General features: G+C 35.0%; 1 protein-coding gene across 6 annotated transcripts; it reads right to left on the bottom strand.

Annotated features, from left to right (window-relative positions):
- LOC109839503 (p53 and DNA damage-regulated protein 1) lies at positions 500-16,830 on the bottom strand. Of its 6 annotated transcripts, XM_020407961.1 has the most exons (5): positions 16,752-16,767; positions 14,529-14,614; positions 3,876-3,963; positions 3,529-3,796; positions 500-802 (listed from the first exon to the last, which is right to left on the bottom strand). In XM_020407961.1, the coding sequence occupies exons 3-5, from the start codon at positions 3,957-3,959 to the stop codon at positions 654-656; spliced, it is 501 nt and encodes a 166-aa protein (XP_020263550.1). In that variant the 5' UTR covers positions 3,960-3,963; positions 14,529-14,614; positions 16,752-16,767; the 3' UTR covers positions 500-653. The 6 variants fall into 6 exon arrangements, with proteins under 6 accessions (XP_020263550.1, XP_020263553.1, XP_020263554.1 ...); XM_020407964.1 differs by lacking the exon at positions 14,529-14,614 and having other exon boundaries at positions 16,752-16,830; XM_020407965.1 differs by lacking the exons at positions 14,529-14,614; positions 16,752-16,767 and adding an exon at positions 16,619-16,696.

Genomic DNA, 18,538 nt, shown 5'->3' with positions numbered 1-18,538 from the left:
TGGAAGAAGGGAAAAGAAGCTCAAAATCAATAAATCATTACCTTTGTTGAATATGGATTGTAATATTCAGCCAGTCAAAAAATAGGTTTTAAATCATGTACAATAAAAAGAAGAAAAAAAAGGACAACAGACTCTAAATCTGATTTTTTTTGCCCCCGAGCAAACGAATACAATCATGCTGTTTTTTCATTTTTTGTATTTTGACTATATTAAGATCTCGTCTGTTTAGGTAACATTTAAAGCATCAATCAGAGTTCCTGAGTTCTCATAAAAAGAATAAGAGGCACCTCGGGACTTCATGGCAGTTACAAAGAAAATGAGAACGCACATATCTCAATTTATACTGTCATTTCTAACTCAATACGCTAGTGCATTTCTAACTCAATACACTAATGCATCGAAATTGCTGCAAGAAACAAAATTTTTTTGAGAAATGTTCATTGCCAAAATGATAAGTTAAATAAACTATCATTTCTTATCTAAAATCACAACATTCAAATCTTAATGCAGAACCTGCAATCTTGACTTACGGAGAGAGATGATCCAGGACATAGAGAATTTCAAGACGAGCAACACAATCGACATTAAAAATGAATTCCACAGATAAGTATTACATGTCGACAGTGAATATTTACTGAGCGCTGCTACAAATTTTATTTGGAGTTATCAGTTAATGTGACCAAAGACTTGACAACACCAGGACTAACCCTGTCAGCAAGAACTCCTTTGTCGGAGATTATCAACGACTTCTCTTTCACATAGCTCTGCAGCTTCTTGGTTTCGTAATCCAGTTTCTCTTGATCTGTAGCAGAAAAAGAAAGATTTAGATATTGCAGAATCTATATGTAAAACGGACTTCACTTGAAATTGTATTTTTGATATTTAACGTCTATCATTAACTTCAGAGATAGTGACACTAAGATTAAGTAAATTTATTAAACTGGGTTGTAGCTTATGTCTAATTTTTTGCGATTTGATTTTTAGCCAAGAGAGCTTGAGCTGAAGATCAGATACAGGCTGAAGAAGTGGCAAAAGGCAGAGAGCAGGATAAAGAACTCTTAGAAGTGTAAAATTAAAGAACCCAACATTCTACATCCAATTAAGCGGGGCTAGATCGCATGTGTTTCAGAAAATTAATTTATGGGTTGATGCCCTCCTGAAGATTATGTACAGCTGTACAGGCTTAGCAAAAAATCCAGCACATCAATCTGATGCTTCTGTTATTGACTAGTAAATGACAGGTCTCTAGCTAAGATTAAGAGACTCTGATAGCAGATTGAAGACGTTTTGTGTCACAGTGTGCATAGGCTATTAAAAACCTTGGAGGTCATAGAAAAGCTTATTGATCAAAAGTAACTCCCTCTTACACAACACAGAAGATACTGACCCACTTTCATAAATGGAGAACCATAGTCATTTTTAAAAAATAGAAATTCAAAATACATTATACATGATATACTACCTTCAATGGAGTAAGTTGCCACAGTATAGACAATGATGAACAGACGTGGAACTGCTCACTTTTGAAATATGAGTAATCAAACACATCATACTCATAACAGATACCTATATTGACGGTTTGAATTAGTTACTTTTGGGATCAACAATGTCATCTGCACATGATCCAGATGCTCTGAAGTTGAACATCGAGGAAAGAGGTTCCTCATCTTTGGCACAACATTAGATCAGTCTAAAGATAACTGAACCAATAATAATTGCTTGTACACAATGCACTATTACTACTGCCCGTGTTTTCCTTCTACTATACTAGGTCTACACAGGTGGAGCTCTGTTAACCTTTAATTAGGAAAACAAATACGCTCATCGAATAAACAGTTCAAACAACATATCACTAAGGAAATCAAAGTCCCTGGTTATACTCATAGGTCTGCCCTGTAGATAAAGAGTAAATAAAATATGTCGGAATTTGTAATATGCTGCCATTTTCTAGATTTTTTAACCTCAAAAAGAAAGGCCCTTTCTTTCAGAAAACTTGCAGTCTGCAAGAAGTAACAGAGACTGAATTCACCTCCCATGCATACTGTAGTCACAATCAATACTACTACAAATGCCAATAGGTTTGAAAACCAGATGAAATGCACTGAGTTTTCTCAAGAACTAGGATGAATATTCTGCTCCCAGGGTTCAGGCTGCAGAAGCTTAAGGCTCTAATCGATGACGAAGAGAGCTTGAACAAAATTTATACTCGCTAAAACAAATGGACAAGCTTGAACATCAATAGGCTTGCTTTACTCGTACAAAGCTCAAACAGTTAATAGCTTGTATAGGCTTGGTTTGGCTCTTGATCCAAGCTTGGATCATCAAATGATCAATAATTCAGGATTGAGCTTGTATTTAGATTTAGGTTAGTATTACTCAATGTTTTAAAATCTTGGTATTACTTGAGATTCTAATTACTATAGATAATATATTAAACTTATCACAACCAGTCGACATCAAAATAAAGACATCTAACAGAAAAAACTACATCATACTCTTTTTCTACTTTACTTTCACATTTTCAAAATTTATTGACGTTCTCTTTTTATAGGCGATAGTAGCTTGTTTAAATCACTAGGCATTTATACATTATTTAAAAGGTCAAGGGGAAAATTTTAGCAGCAATGCAGCATACACTTATCACATGTTTAAGTATAAAATTACAACCCATGACCCTCACAACTTCGGACTTTTGGTATTAACGGAAGCAATTTTTAACATGATAGCAAGGAATCAAGATTAAATCCCAGCTAAGACATATTTATAAAGGGATTCAACCAAAAAAAACAGAGAGAATTGTTGCATAAAATAGCCAAGGTATCCGTCCAAGTAAAAGTCCCTCAACTTGGGTAGGGGGATGTTTGAGAATAAAAGTATAGCCTTCAACTCAACTTGGAGTTTTGGTGCAGTAGAAGGGATATTAAGATTGCAATACAAAAAAAACGGTTACACTTAAGGCAAAAACTATTTTCCTATTATTCAGTTGCAAGAATAATCTTAGCATACATCCTTGGAGCTACTGAAAAATGCTATTACTTTTCCTACTTCCACTAATTCAGTCCTAAAGAGTGTCAATACTCGTATTACTCCCGTGTCAGTTTTAAAATGTGTCTGCTACTACTATTTGATTGCATTGTACATGGGCTTAAGAAGATCGAGGCTCAGTGTTAGCTCATTGACAGCTCTTAATCGGGCTTGAACAAAACTTTAATCCATGAAAATAATTGGATGAACATGAACGATCGAAAGTTAGCTTCTGCTGTTTGATTAGCACCCTATTGGTAACACAGTTTTCAATAGGCAAGCGTCTTTTAAACTAAAGACTTGAAGGGCCTTTTAAAAGATAATTGCAACCAACATGTTATTAACAAGATTTTCCTGCATGGCCTCCATGCAAATTTCATAAACTTTGTCATTGAGTTTTGTTTTAAACCACCTAGACTTTGCCTACCATAGCACACATTTTGCTTAAATAGATTATATAACCTGATTAATGTTCAAGTTTGGTAACTGAGTAGAAGTATGCACCTTTCTCTAGTACTGTGTGGACTGCATGAAAAGGCATACGCACAAAAATATCAGATCCTGGAAACATCATCCATGTGTATTCCTTCGAGTCGTGATTCCCACAAGTCGAACAAATCTCTTCCACAAGTGGCCTTGATCCAGTTCCCTCTAAATCCTTCATTATTGCCTCGAAAGGAGATGGAACACTGCTCTTTGTGGTGCGAGCCTTTTTGCGAAGAGCTGTTAAGGCCTCTCTGTTACCATTTCTTATCCTGTCATTTTCAACCATCTGGTATATATAAAAGTTAAAGTCAAACATGTGAATTACAAAATTACTGTTATAAACTAAAAGTTGTATATTTTCTGACCTGATGCCTTGCCAAGAGGATATGCTCAGCTTCGGTTTCAATCTCAACTAGAGACTGAAGCAGCTGCTTCATACCTGCGTCCATTGATCTGCATAGGATATTGGAAATGAATTCAAGTAGTTGTTTAGTTTTCAGTATATATGGTTACCAATTATACTTGTAATTGCATTCACAGTTTTTCAGTATTTCTCAATAGCTTGAATTTAATGCGCCTCAAATAACATGAGGTTGCGTTTGGGAAACGAGATTTAGATTTGGAATGTATATTTGAAATCAAATGATTGAAAGTGAGAGATTTGAAATCCGTAGATTTATGGATCATGTATTTGGATACTTTTTTAAAATGAAGGGATTTCAATTCTTAGATTTCAAGCCCTACTATTTAGATTGTTATACACAACTCTAGATTTGATGCAAATTGTAAAGTCTTCTCCCCAAATAATTAGTGCCTAATCACAGAACTAATTCAGGCTACAAGGTGAAAGATTTAGATCTTTGAATCAACTACCATCCCAATGATTGGTACAAATATTTCACTAATGCTAATCCATAAGATCTCATTCTCTATTATAAAATCCTTAACTTAGTAACCAGTATAAGAAAGACCCAAGAGTCTCATAAGTCCAATTGCAGCCTAATCATTAAAATTTAAAAATATCAAACTCTTGAACCAAATGAAACTTCAAATCAGACTCGATTCTTATAATCGAAAAACCAAAAGGGTTATGTGACGCCCCAGGGTTCACACAAGGCTGCAGTCCAAGGTGAAACCCGGATTGTCAAACCTGTCAAGCACCAAACACCATGCTACGACATGTTTCACCATCACAGTCACAATCTCTTTAGTGGAAACAACAAATAGGTGAAGGTACAAACAGGCAAATAATAAAAATAGTACAAAATCAGATATGCACAGAAGAAGTATATCAACAAATGAGCCCAACTGAAATAGAATGAAGATATCTTTGAGTCAGAAATACATTTCAACACAATGAGTCAAATGAAATCTCACTAAGGCACTCAGCCTCTACAAAAATGAATACAATTCTAAAATCTGAACAATGAACATATCTATAAAGTGGAGCTTCAACTACTAAAACTGTACGACGGCGACTATGCTAGAACTCCGTCATCATGCGGTTCTCCGAAACTCTGATCTGCCTGAAAGATACAATTTAAACAAAAAAAACAACAACAAGAGTGTCAGAACGCTACAGCAAGATCACCTCCATCCGCCCCCAGGGAAAAGGGCTGCTAGATGGAGTGGAGGCTCTATTTATTAAGCATAGCCTACCTATATCATTTTCCCCGTATCTAATGGAGTTAATATTTAGACACCTACAAGACGAGACGTAGTACGTCGAGCAAAATAATCCAAACAAGAAAACCCCTATATATACTATATGTCTCAAATTGTAGATCCATAAATACCAATTCCAACTCTATGAAAAAAACAACACTATATATACTATATGTCTCAAATTGTAGATCCATAAATACCAATTCCAACTCTATGAAAAAAACAACACTCAAAAGAAATACTCCAAGCCTCAACTATATAGAACCAATGTTACAATCTCGAACTACTTCTCAAGTAGTTGGCGCAATTATAAGAGAATATCGTTCAACTCAAAAATCATCATAGGCCATATCATGTATGCCACAAACCAAAGAATGTACCTTACTCATGGGTAATCTAACACGAGAGTAACTATAATTAATAATACATATATGTGTGCATCTCTTCATGCAATAGCGATACTCTTGTAATATTCTTACTCAATCGCTCTGCGGCAATAGGTTTTATCTCCCTATCCCGGATACATGGAATGACGATACTTTTGTAATTTCATACTCAATCGCCCTGCGAAAATAGGTTTTATTATGTCCTTACTCCGGATACATGTAATAACGATACTATTGTAATACTCTTACTCAATCGTTCTGCGATAAATAGGTTTCATCTTCCTATTTCCGGATACGTATAGAACATCATTATTCATATGTGTTTATCAATTTAACTCGTGTCGAAAATGTGTCAATCTAACACAATCTAGCATACATGCACCAATCTCGGAGTGCGTGTCCACATCTGAAGTTCACCATCATCCCAGGTGTTTAACAATCACTAATATCATAGTCTATCATCATAAGGTCGAGAAATTCGTTCGACAACCAAAAACAAACTCAAATATACATGCACAGCCGAAACAGACTGGCGGGGGGGGGCGGGGGCCGACCGTGACGGGCTCTAGAGACTACCCAGGTCTCTGTCCTGCACGCGGTCGACCGTGACGGTCGACCGTGAACCCTGTTTCCAGATTCTCATGCTCTTTGTGTATGTCGTGTTCACGTCGTGTTTCCTCGATATAAACATGTCTAAAACTTTATAAAATTTATATGCAAACATGCCACAGTAGATGTGAACATCTGGAAACAACTCAACAATTATAAACATAATTTTATGCATTAGATTTGTATTCAAAACCCTAAAACATGCATGAAGGTTCAAAACAACAAATCAAACCTCTTTCTTTAGATTAACCAAATTCTTCAATCTAAAGAATGTACTTTTAACATATTAAACATAAGCATGATTGCCAAACAACATAGAAAAAATAATCATTCATTAAATCATATTTTAACACTTAGATATCACAAACCTAGGGTTTTCTCATCTTTAATCCACATGCAAACTTAATTAAAAGTTAAATTAGGGTTTAGACATGATTAGCACATGATTAACAAGATAAAAACGAATTTAAAAATAACCCTAATGATCATGATCATATTTTTATTATTAACAGCAAGAAAAACATGTAGATCTAATATTTGTTTAAGATCTAACAACAAAAATCTAATCTTTTTCACATTAGATTAAGATCTAAGCATGTAAACACAAATTAAACTTCTAAGCTAGTTATTTAACTATGGTGATGGGTTTGGATGTAAGTGATCTTGCCTTAATCTTATGTGCAAACCTCTAAAACAATCAGCAAGCAAACCATGAGCATGAACAACCCGTTCTCCCTTGCTACACGAAGATGATCTCGCCCTTGTGACGGTGTTTTGCTTCACAAAGCTCTCCAAACTCATAAGAAAAAGATCTAGGGTTTTTGAGGGGAGAGGGTGGCTGCTAGGGTTCATAGATATGATAAAAGAAAAGAATTTTCGTGAAAAACACAGATATTTATAGAGATAAACCCGAAACAAATTTGTTTGACCCGAACCAGGAAACCTAGTCTGACTAGAAAAACAATCTTCGGTATTTTGGCTGCAACTTTCTCATCCGACTTCGGAATGATGTGATCTAAGATTTGTTGGAAAGCTGTTAAAGAGACCTACAACTTTTGTCTTTTACACTTTTTCAAATTCTGGCTGTATCGGTGTGTAAAATATAAAAACTCTCAACTGGTCATTATTCTCAGATTTTCACTCTTTTGGCCTTTGTGCATGTTTTGTGCATTTGCACTCATATTTTCATAAATATACATTAATTTGATCTCAAATCAATTATTATCATATTCAAACATCAAAATATATTATTTTTTCACCATATAACATATTTTTGATCTCAAATCAATTATTATCATATTCAAACATCAAAATATATTATTTTTTCACCATATAACATATTTATCATTATTTATCATAAAATATTCAAATTTACGGGGTTTTACATTCTTCTCCCCTTAAAAGAATTTCGTCTTCGAAATTCCGCAATCATATCGTAGAGGTTAATAGTACATTACCATAAATCTTCAGATATAAAACATTGAAATATCTACACTTAACACTCTAAAATACGAATATTCCCACTTAACCCCTAACTAAACGGAACTAGTACGTCGGGCGAAAAATCCAAACAAGGAACCCCCTATATATATATCATGTATTCCGAATGATTAGGAGCTAAGTGTTAATACCCCCATTTTAACGCTAAATATAAATATGAACATATAAAACAATTAAAACTCATAAACATCAATAAGCTATAACCAAATCAATTTACCCACTCGAACAGTTGCGGGTAGTCGCAACGCATATCCTCCTCGCGCTTCCAAGAAGCCTCCTCATCTCTTTTCTATCTCCATTGAACTTTAACTTAAGGTATTACTTCCTTTCTAAGCCTCTCGTTCTCTCTAGTAAGAATACAACCCGTGATCTCCATGGTAGTTAAATCTATATGTAACTCAAATTCTGGTACATCAATCACCCTCTGCTACTCCTCGTCACGCAATTACTTATAAATTATCAAAACATGGAAAACATCGTGTCTACTCGACATTGATGTTAGAAGATCTAGCCCATACAAAACGGCTCCAAAAATGTTCAACTCTCATGAACGGGCCAATATACCTTGGGGTAAACTTTCCCCGTCTACCGAGTCATTAAATACATCGGCGATATTTTCAATAAGACATAGTCCCCAATCTAGAACTCTAACGATCATCGTCTCTGGTCTACGTAACTCTTCTGACGACTATGTGCTGCAAAAATGAGTTCCCGAATCTTTGTTACCTTTTCTGTAGTCTGCCATACAAGATCATGTCTAAGCAATAAACTTTCTTGTATTTCTGTCAAATGAGTAAGCAATCTATAATGCCTCCCGTATTATTCCTCATACGGTGTGATGTCAATAGTCTATGATAAATGATATTATAATCACACTAAATCAATGGAATATGATCCTCCCAGTTATCCTGCAAGTCTATAATACATGTTTGCTACATGTTTTCTGACACTCGGTTTACTCTCTCCATTTTCCATCCGTCTACGGGTGAAAAACACTAGAATATCACACTGGCTATCTATCAAATTCTGGAAACTCCTCTAGGAGTGTCTCTTCACATCTTTGTACATTTTCATTGTACCTGAATACACTGTATATCTGGTATGAAGCGGCTCAACTGTCGCGAAATATAAGTTATACCCTCCGGGTCTGCATCAAAACACCTCCTAGTCCTGCTAATGACGTGTCCACGTAAACGACAAATGTTATACACTGATCAGAAAAGTCAAAATTGTTATTGTAGTCTATCTAACCTTAATAGTCTCAAAGGCTCTCTGGCACCCAGTGCCCAAAGCAAACTATATACCCTTCTTCATAAGGTGTGCAAGTTGTATCACAATCTTCGAAAAGTCCCGAATAAACTTTCTCTCATACCCTATCAAAACTATGAATCTCTGTAATAGTTCTTAGCGGCTCCCAATCAAGTACAACCTCAACAATGGATGGATCCACTATTATGCCCCCTGCTGATAAAGTGGCCTAAAAATCTGATCTCTTATAGCCAAAACTCGTATTTGCTGAACTCAGCATATCACGAATACCTCTAATCTCAACTATCCGCTATGTCCGCAATGCCAATAGAGGATGTTGCTCGTGTTTTGCCTCCGATCCCGAAAATATAAGGATGTCGTCGATAAAACGACTACGAACTGGTCCTAACATGGACGAAAAACCCGGTTCATCAAATCCATAAATACCGCGGGTGCATTGGTCAGCCCAAATGGTATGAAAGAACTCAAAAGACCCATATCGAGTCAGAAAATGCGGTTTTGAAAATATCCATTTACCACACTCGCAACTGGAAATAACTAGAACGAAGATCAATCTTTGAGAAATGATGTGCTCCCCGTAGCTGGTCGAACAAATCACAAATCCTCAATGGTGGATACCTGATCCGAATAGTGACTTTGCTCAACTCATGATAATCAATACACAATCGCATACTATAGTCCTTCTCCACGAAGAGAACCGGTGCTCCCATAAAAAAAGACTCCGTAGAATTAAAACTCTGAGATAACATCTCATCTAGCTGTGTCTATAACCCCCTCATCTCAACGGGTGCCACACGATAGGGTGCTCGGAATATCGGTACGGTGCCTGCTACAACTCGATGCAGGGAAATAACCTCTATCAGTGGAGAAAAATAGGTATGTCTTGAATGACATCCTAATACTCTGAGACGACTCCGGTCTCGCTCAAAACTGCACCTCGATCCCGTATCATCACCTCCTCGACGTATGCCAGAAATGACTCCGCATTCTGGTTACCCTATAAAGTTGCTACTATCTATACAACCCCAACGAATTCTCACAAGCGTATTGTTTTAGCAAAACAGTCGATACTAATATTATAGGATGATAACTATTTCACACCAAGAATGATGTCAAAATTCGACACCCACAAAACCATCATGTCAAAGATGGACTCAAACTCATCTATATTGATGACACATCTCCTACATATACTCTCTAATAGGGACACCTCCCCTAGAGGAATAGAAACTGATAACAGAACATCTGGGGGATGAGTAACTAACTGAAACCTATACATGAAGGCATGAGATATAAAAGAATACGAAGTTCCTGAATCAAACAAGATTCGAGCTGGATAAGAAATTACTACGGAAACTCTGTTCACACTATGATCACGTGGCGCGACTACATAAACTCTGCTGGTGACCGGCGCCTGCTGCGCTGCTGGCGGTGAAACACATGGGTCCATCTGACACTGATGAATACTCTGAATAGCGTAATTATGGCCTATTGGCTCCTAAATCCTCGGAAACACCGGTAGTACATCTATCCTCCGATTCTGGCCGTAACTGCGGCCCTAAGACTATTAACTCTGACCTCTGTCATGCTGGTCTCCTGCTGGTGTACTGCGATAATCCTTCGCTCTATGTTTGATCTTGTTACAATTGTATCATGTATCCCGAATCCTGCGCTGCTACGTCGCTATCGAATCATGTTATGCTCTCTTCTTATAATGTTTTTGTTGCTGATGGTAAATATTCTTACCCCGCTGTTGTGTCCTCTAGATCCCACAATAGGCCTCTTGCCCTTGTCATTTCCATCATGCTGGTCTTGATTTTATTATTAACTATAGGTATATCTCACTGCTTTAGTCGAACTAGCTCTAACTGCTTGTCGAAGAAGTAAACAAAATTTTTCCCAAATAAGTGATATTCGCTACTCCTACGAAAATCCGAAGTCGTTACTATCCTTTGTCACCATTCTCCGATGATGATGAAATTAATGGTATTACCTCTTCAATAGGCATGACTGGTACAATTGGTGGTGCAACTCCAGAAAATGATACTGCTGACGAAAACGGATGTGCCTCTCGCTCCTCGAGTATTTCAAAATCTTACTGCAAATAGTGCTATAAGGTCGATCAGATACTGTGGAGCCTATTGTGGCTCAGGCTCTGCTTGCCTAGCTCTCCGGGTATGAGTTTTATCTCGACCGCATCCTCGTCCCAACATTTATAATATCAAGAGGAGAGTTTAATTGACACAGTAAATGACATCGCAAACATATATACATATATATATATATAACGTATCATAATAAGTACTCAAAGCATATAGTATTCACGCAAATACTTTAAATCAACATAAAATAAATGTCAAAAAAATATCAAAATTTTAAGATATACGCACATATCGTCCTCACTCATTCTAGAAATTCCTAGCGGACTCTATATATGAATCCTAGGAAACTCTATCCAAGCTCCAAAATTTGACACAGGAATGATCCTAAGGATACTGGAACTAGAGCTCTGATACCAACTGTGACGCCTCAGGGTTCACACAAGGCTGCAGTCCAAGGTGAAACCCGGATTGTCAAACCTGTCAAGCACCAAACACCATGCTACAATATGTTTTACCATCACAGTCACTATCTCTTTAGTGGAAACAACAAATAGGTGAAGGTACAAACAGGCAAATAATAAAAGTAGTACAAAATCAGATATGCACAGAAGAAGTATATCAACAAATAAGCCTAACTGAAATAGAATGAAGATATCTTTGAGTCAGAAATACATTTCAACACAATGAGTCAAATAAAATCTCACTAAGGCACTCAGCCTCTACAAAAATGAATACAACTCTAAAATCTGAACAATGAACATAACTATATAGTGGAGCTTCAACTACTAAAATTGTACGACGGCGACTATGCTAGAACTCTGTCATCATGCGATTCTCCGAAACTCTGATCTGCCTGAAAGATACAATTTAAACAAAAAAAACAACAAGAGTGTCAGAACGCTACAGCAAGATCACCTCCATCCGCCCCCAGGGAAAAGGGCTGCTAGATGGAGTGGAGGCTCTATCTATTAAGCATAGTCTACCTATATCATTTTTCCCGTATCTAATGGAGTTAATATTTAGACACCTACAAGACGAGACGTAGTACGTCGAGCAAAATAATCCAAACAAAAAAACCCCCATATATATACTATATGTCTCAAATTGTAGATCCATAAATACCAATTCCAACTCTATGAAAAAAACAACACTATATATACTATATGTCTCAAATTGTAGATCCATAAATACCAATTCCAACTCTATGAAAAAAACAACACTCAAAAGAAATACTCCAAGCCTCAACTATATAGAACCAATGTTACAATCTCGAACTACTTCTCAAGTAGTTGGCGCAATTATAAGAGAATATCGTTCAACTCAAAAATCATCATAGGCCATATCATGTATGTCCAAACCAAAGAATGTACCCTACTCATGGGTAATCTAACATGGGAGTAACTATAATTGATAATACATATATGTGTGCATCTTTTTATGCAATAGTGATACTCTTGTAATATTCTTACTCAATCGCTCTGTGGCAATAGGTTTTATCTCCATATCCCGGATACATGGAATGATGATACTTTTATAATTTCATACTCAATCGCCCTGCGAAAATAGGTTTTATTATGTCCTTATTCCGGATACATGTAATAACGATACTATTGTAATACTCTTACTCAATCGTTCTGCGGTAAATAGGTTTCATCTTCCTATTTCCGGATACGTATAGAACATCATTATTCATATGTGTTTATCAATTTAACTCGTGTCGAAAGTGTGTCAATCTAACACAATCTAGCATACATGCACCAATCTCGGTGTGCGTGTCCACATCTGAAGTTCACCATCATCCCAGGTATTAAACAACTCTTAATCATTATAATATAATAGTACAAGATCGAGAAACTCTCTCAAAAATAACAAACAAGAGCGAAACTCAAGAAACCTTTACGTAATATATCAATTTATTTCAAATCAGCACATCTGATTAAACATAAGCATGATTGCCAAACAACTTAGGAAAGATAATCATTCATTAAATCATATTTTAACACTTAGGTATCACAAACCTAGGGTTTTCTCATCTTTAATCCACATGCAAACTCAATTAAAAGTCAAATTAGGGTTTAGACATGATTAGCACATGATTAACAAGATAAAAATGAATTTAAAAGCAACCCTAATGATCATGATCATATTTCTATTATAAACAGCAAGAAAAACATGTAGATCTAACATTTGTTTAAGATCTAACAACAAAAATTTAATCTTTTGCCCATTAGATTAAGATCTAAGCATGTAAACACAAATTAAACTTCTAAGCTAGTTATTTAACTATGGGGATGGGTTTGGATGTAAGTGATCTTGCCTTAATCTCATGTGCAAGCCTTTGAAACAATCAGCAAGCAAACCACGAGCTTGAACAACCCGTTCTCCCTCGCTACACGTCAATGATTTCGCCCTCGTGCCGGTGTTTTGCTTCACAAAGCTCTCCAAACTCATAAGAAAAAGGTCTAGGGTTTTTGAGGGGAGAGGGTGGCTGCTAGGGTTCATAAATATGATAAAAAAAAATTCGTGAAAAACACAGGTATTTATAGAGGCAAATCCGAAACAAACCTGTTTGACCCGAACCAGAAAACCTAGTCTGACTAGGAAAATAATCTTCGGTATTTTGGCTGTAACTTTCTCATCCGACCTCAGAATGAGGTGATCTAAGATTTGTTGGAAAGCTGTTGAAGAGACCTACAACTTTTGTCTTTTATACTTTTCCAAATTCTGGCTATATCTGTGTGTAAAATATAAAAACTCTCAACTGGTCATTATTCCCAGATTTTTACTCTTTTGGCCTTTGTGCATGTTTTGTGCATTTGCACTCATATTTTCACAAATATACATTAATTTGATCTCAAATCAATTCTTATCATATTCAAACATTAAAATATGTTATTTTTTCACCATATAACATATTTATCATTATTTATCATAAAATATTTAAATTTACGGGGTTTTACAGGTTAGTTCAGTAACAAATTGTCAAATATCAGTTTCCTAAAAAACCACAACACTAACATAATTGACAAAATATTAAACCTTTAGCTCTAAAACTTTATGAACTAAGAAAAAAGCCCACCTAACACTAAAAGGGATCAATATAAGAAAAAAAATATCTAACTTATAGCTAGCATAATATCCTCAGCTAGTAACTAATATATAGAAGAAACCCATGAAATCAAATTATATCACACAAATCACCAAATCATGTGCAAAATAGCAACATAAAAGCTCATGTCATTACAAATTTCGGCATTTTAAAAACAAAATGAAGCATAAATCCGTAGAAACCACAGATTAACATCCCAGTTCATTTTATCAATACATCATCAATTCATTTCATGCAACTGCCAAATTTGCAAACATCACACACATAAAATAACTAAACCATAACTTCAGAAAAAATAACATAGGGTCTTTTCCAATAACATTTAACATAATAGCCACAGATCTTTTAGTACAGACTCAATGATATGGAAGAGTTTACCATACAGAGCTACGCTACATTTTAGTGTGGATGCGATATCAACAATATGCTTCTCATGTCAAAGGCAACGCAAAATCGTGCAGTGTCTTCCAACATGCAATATAAGCAAAACATTGTGCATAAGTACTCACTTAATGAACAATTATAACTAAGCAAAGAAGTATTCTGCAAATAAAATACAAGAACTTGAAAGCAGTGAGGTACAAGAAGATAATTTGCCAAATCTATGAAAAGAAAAAAAATGGAAGCACCAATTATTACAAGCTTAAAGTAAGACACTGCTATTCAATCAAAGGTAATAGAGGTTTTAGTGCACAAACATTTACCTAATCCCTATATAATCACTCAAAATAAGTAAGTCAGAGAATGAAGTTTGTGGTGTTAGCTACAGAGGATCAGTTTCACACAAGGCTGTTCGGAAACCTGACCGATATGTATGTTTATACCTGCTTATAACATAGATAGCAGGTAACCTGCCATTGTTGCTTTAATAAGGCAAAATAACATACCAACGGCATACACTTACTAAAAGAAACTATCTCCCCTTCTTATCCATGTCTTCTCGGTCCCAACTTCAGGTCAAGAAGACTTGCTTGGATTTCAGTATCCACGATAGAGTATTTTATCCATAACATTAAAACTTTCAGCCACTACAATGTAAAAGCTTAGAACTAAGTATGTATGTAATTACTAAAAAGCACCAAACTACCTAACTTCTTTTAGGATTTATACGTTAAAAGTGGCAGCCACTATAACATTGATTACTAGCAAAATATTAATCATCTCTTCCTCCTCTCTCGGCTCAAATTCTTCCCTTATATGATTATGTTGGACCCTCAATCTCTTTGACCTTTTTCCATTTTCCCTTAAAATGAAAAAATAACAATGATACTATTTTTAACCTAACATTCATACAAATATTTATAACTCAGGAACTAAAATTCAATGTTACCATTATACAAAATTTCCTAATTTGACAAGGAGTTGATAACGAAACAACAAAAACATTTACTTGATTTTTGATCCCAAAACTTGTAGTATCCCTATATACATGACCATACATCAAGTGATGGTTAACATGTACTTCATATCACTTCAAAATCTCATGTTTTACATGCATTCGTAAATTATGTGGTCGTCTGTAAGTGGTATAGTGGTAGTTAATATTGTGCAGATTTCTATCCGTTATTAATGAACAGCAAGTACATCTCACATTTTAAATTATCATTTGTGTATAGAGAATGTGTTAACAAATTCTAATGAAATAGTAAAAACTTATACTCTTATTGTTGCTTAAGTTTCATATCTTTGCACTTATTAATGTTCATCATTTCTTACTCTAGTCTGTTTCTTGTTTGATTAAATTTAATCATTAGTTTCATTAACAAGAGCTTTGTTCGTTCGTTTAGTTACTTTTCCTTAGTATGTCACTTGACAAACCTCCGCTCTTTTATTCACTAGTTAATAAAGCTTTCAATTTTCAAAATCAATGTAAGATGAAACTTTCAGTATCGATGTAATTCTGAAATCGGGTGGTTTTAGACAACAACTTTCAGATGATTCTGAAAGTTTTTCTCGTCCCCATAAAGTGATCAAGACCCCATATTTTGAATATTAAGCAATAAAGCAAATCAGAATAGGTAGAAATGAATCAGAAAATGATAGAAATTTTTCCTGAGAGAATGACTCGAAGAGTTAGGGTTCAACGGGATGACAGCCGATAAGGCAACAAAACTGAGCTCGGAAAATAAATTTGCAATCATCAAAATAACAAAACAAGAGATGAAACCCTAATGTTATCAATCGAAGTCGAACCAAGAGATGGAACCCTAGTCTCATAAATGCAAGTTCAATCAATGATATGCATTTTGATTACTTATTAGAGAGAAAATATCATTGAAAAGTGCGACATCGGGTAATTGCTGTATCCTAACATAAAGTTAAAAAATAAATCTAAATCCGCTAAATACGAAAATCACTGGGAATGTGATATCACACGATTAATGCAGAAAAATTAAAAAGGAAATTCAAAATAGAACTAATCCACCACATGCCAGAAACAATAAAAATATAAATAAATAAATGAATACCTAAGGCTTCAGAGGTCATCATCTTAAATTTGATTGGGGAAAAAAAGGACTAAATAAACGCATCGACAATATCACCTGAAGTTGGATCAAATCCGTAGAAAAAAAAACCGAAAAAATAAAAATAAAAAATTACCTGAAGTTGATCTGAGAGACTGTGGCGCTGTTGGGGTTTGATTTTGGGGATTTTAGTTGGATTAGCGGGTCGGGTCTGAGCTTGTGGGTCGGGTCTGGGTGTAAAAACATTCTTTCTTTTTATAGGTTATATTTATATTAGTCCCTAAATCTTCAATAATTCCATATTAGTCTCTCGCATCTATGAAATTACACATATTACACCCTCAAATCCTATTATTATTGCAATTTGGTCTCTCAATGACTGAAATACCACCATGTAATGTTTTTTAGGGTCATTTGCAATTCCGCACTCTAAAATTTACATATTTATAAACATTGGTACCACCAATTTTTTTAGACACGTTGATACCTCAAACTTTACGTTTTTTTTAACTTTGATAACCAATACTTCTTTATTCATACTTTGATATCCCAAAGCTTACATATTTTGTAATTTTTATACTGAAAAGATTTCGTTTTTTTTTTAACTTCGATACATCAATGTTTACACATTTTTAACTTTGATAGCCGAAATTTTTGGTACCAATGTGTTAAAAACAAACCTTTAGGGATATCAAATTGAAAAATGTATAAACTTAATTTGTGATAACCAAAGCCTTAGGATAAAACTTTAACACATCAACGTTAAAAAAAAGCTATAATCTTTAGGGAATCAAAGTGTTAAAAAAAACTTTGGGATATTAAAGTTAAAAGGGCGTAAACTTTATAGTAAAGTGGAAATAACCCTTTTCGAAGAAAATAGGTTTTACGAAAGAAATCATGACTAAGGTGTATTCTGGTCCTTGAGGGTCCACATTGCAAGACTCATTTAGGATTTGTGGGATTAATAAGTAATTATGAGATTTGAGGTACTAATGTGGAATGATTAAAAAGATGAGGGAGTAATATCTAAGCAACCCTTCTTTTTCTTTGTTTTAGAGCTCGTCTGCGCAGGGGTCAGGTGAACCGCCTAGAATGGCCGCTTAATCGCCCGTCTAGACTGCATTTTACGAGGTTGTTAGTAGAAGAATGTGAGCTGGGTAGGAGAGTCCTTTCATCTCTATTATTGAGTATTGAGATTAGCATAAATAAAGTGAGGATAATTGTAAGTATCAAAAAAAATTTGCAAAGAAGCACAAAATTTTATCTAGTGACTATGTCTATGCCTTGGTTGAGCTATGGTGCAAAGCAACCCTCCATAATTTGTTAAACATAAAAAATATAGAAGGGTTAAGCTAACCCCTCTAGAGGGATTAAAATGAGTTAACCCCTCAAAATGAGAGGTTTACTAATACTCCTATTTAGAAGGATTAAGAGTTAACCCTTCTAAATTATAAAAAAAATAGTCAAAATCATTGTTATTCCCAAACACTAAAACTGATCACAAGAACTAAAATAAAACTTATTTAACGGGTTAATAATTTAGCCCTTTATATTATCGAATGGGCTAAGTACATTAATTCTTCTTTTTAACCCCTCTTTCTTAACCCTTTGCCAAACGGAGCCTACACTATTATAAAAGTGTGATGTCATGTTAAAACATTTCTTTCCAAAGTGCCCTCAAATTTATGTTAAAGCACATACATACATAACATGTATACATAAAACATATAGATACATGCATAAATCATACCTCTTCAAATCCTTTTCATAATCAAATTATATTAAATGTAATAAATACTCCTCAGAATTTCATTCACTCCCACTACTCAATTAAACCCCCATTTTCTGCTATTAAGATTGTCATTCCATTATGTATTGCAATTGTTTTATTAAATATTAATTGCAATTGATAAGTCATCAGTT

The sequence above is a fragment of the Asparagus officinalis genome, chromosome 4 (assembly GCF_001876935.1).
Source record: "Asparagus officinalis chromosome 4, Aspof.V1, whole genome shotgun sequence".
Lineage (NCBI taxonomy): Eukaryota > Viridiplantae > Streptophyta > Magnoliopsida > Asparagales > Asparagaceae > Asparagus > Asparagus officinalis.
The sequence above is the reverse complement of the archived record's forward strand: the minus strand, read 5'-3'. Positions and strand labels throughout refer to the sequence as shown.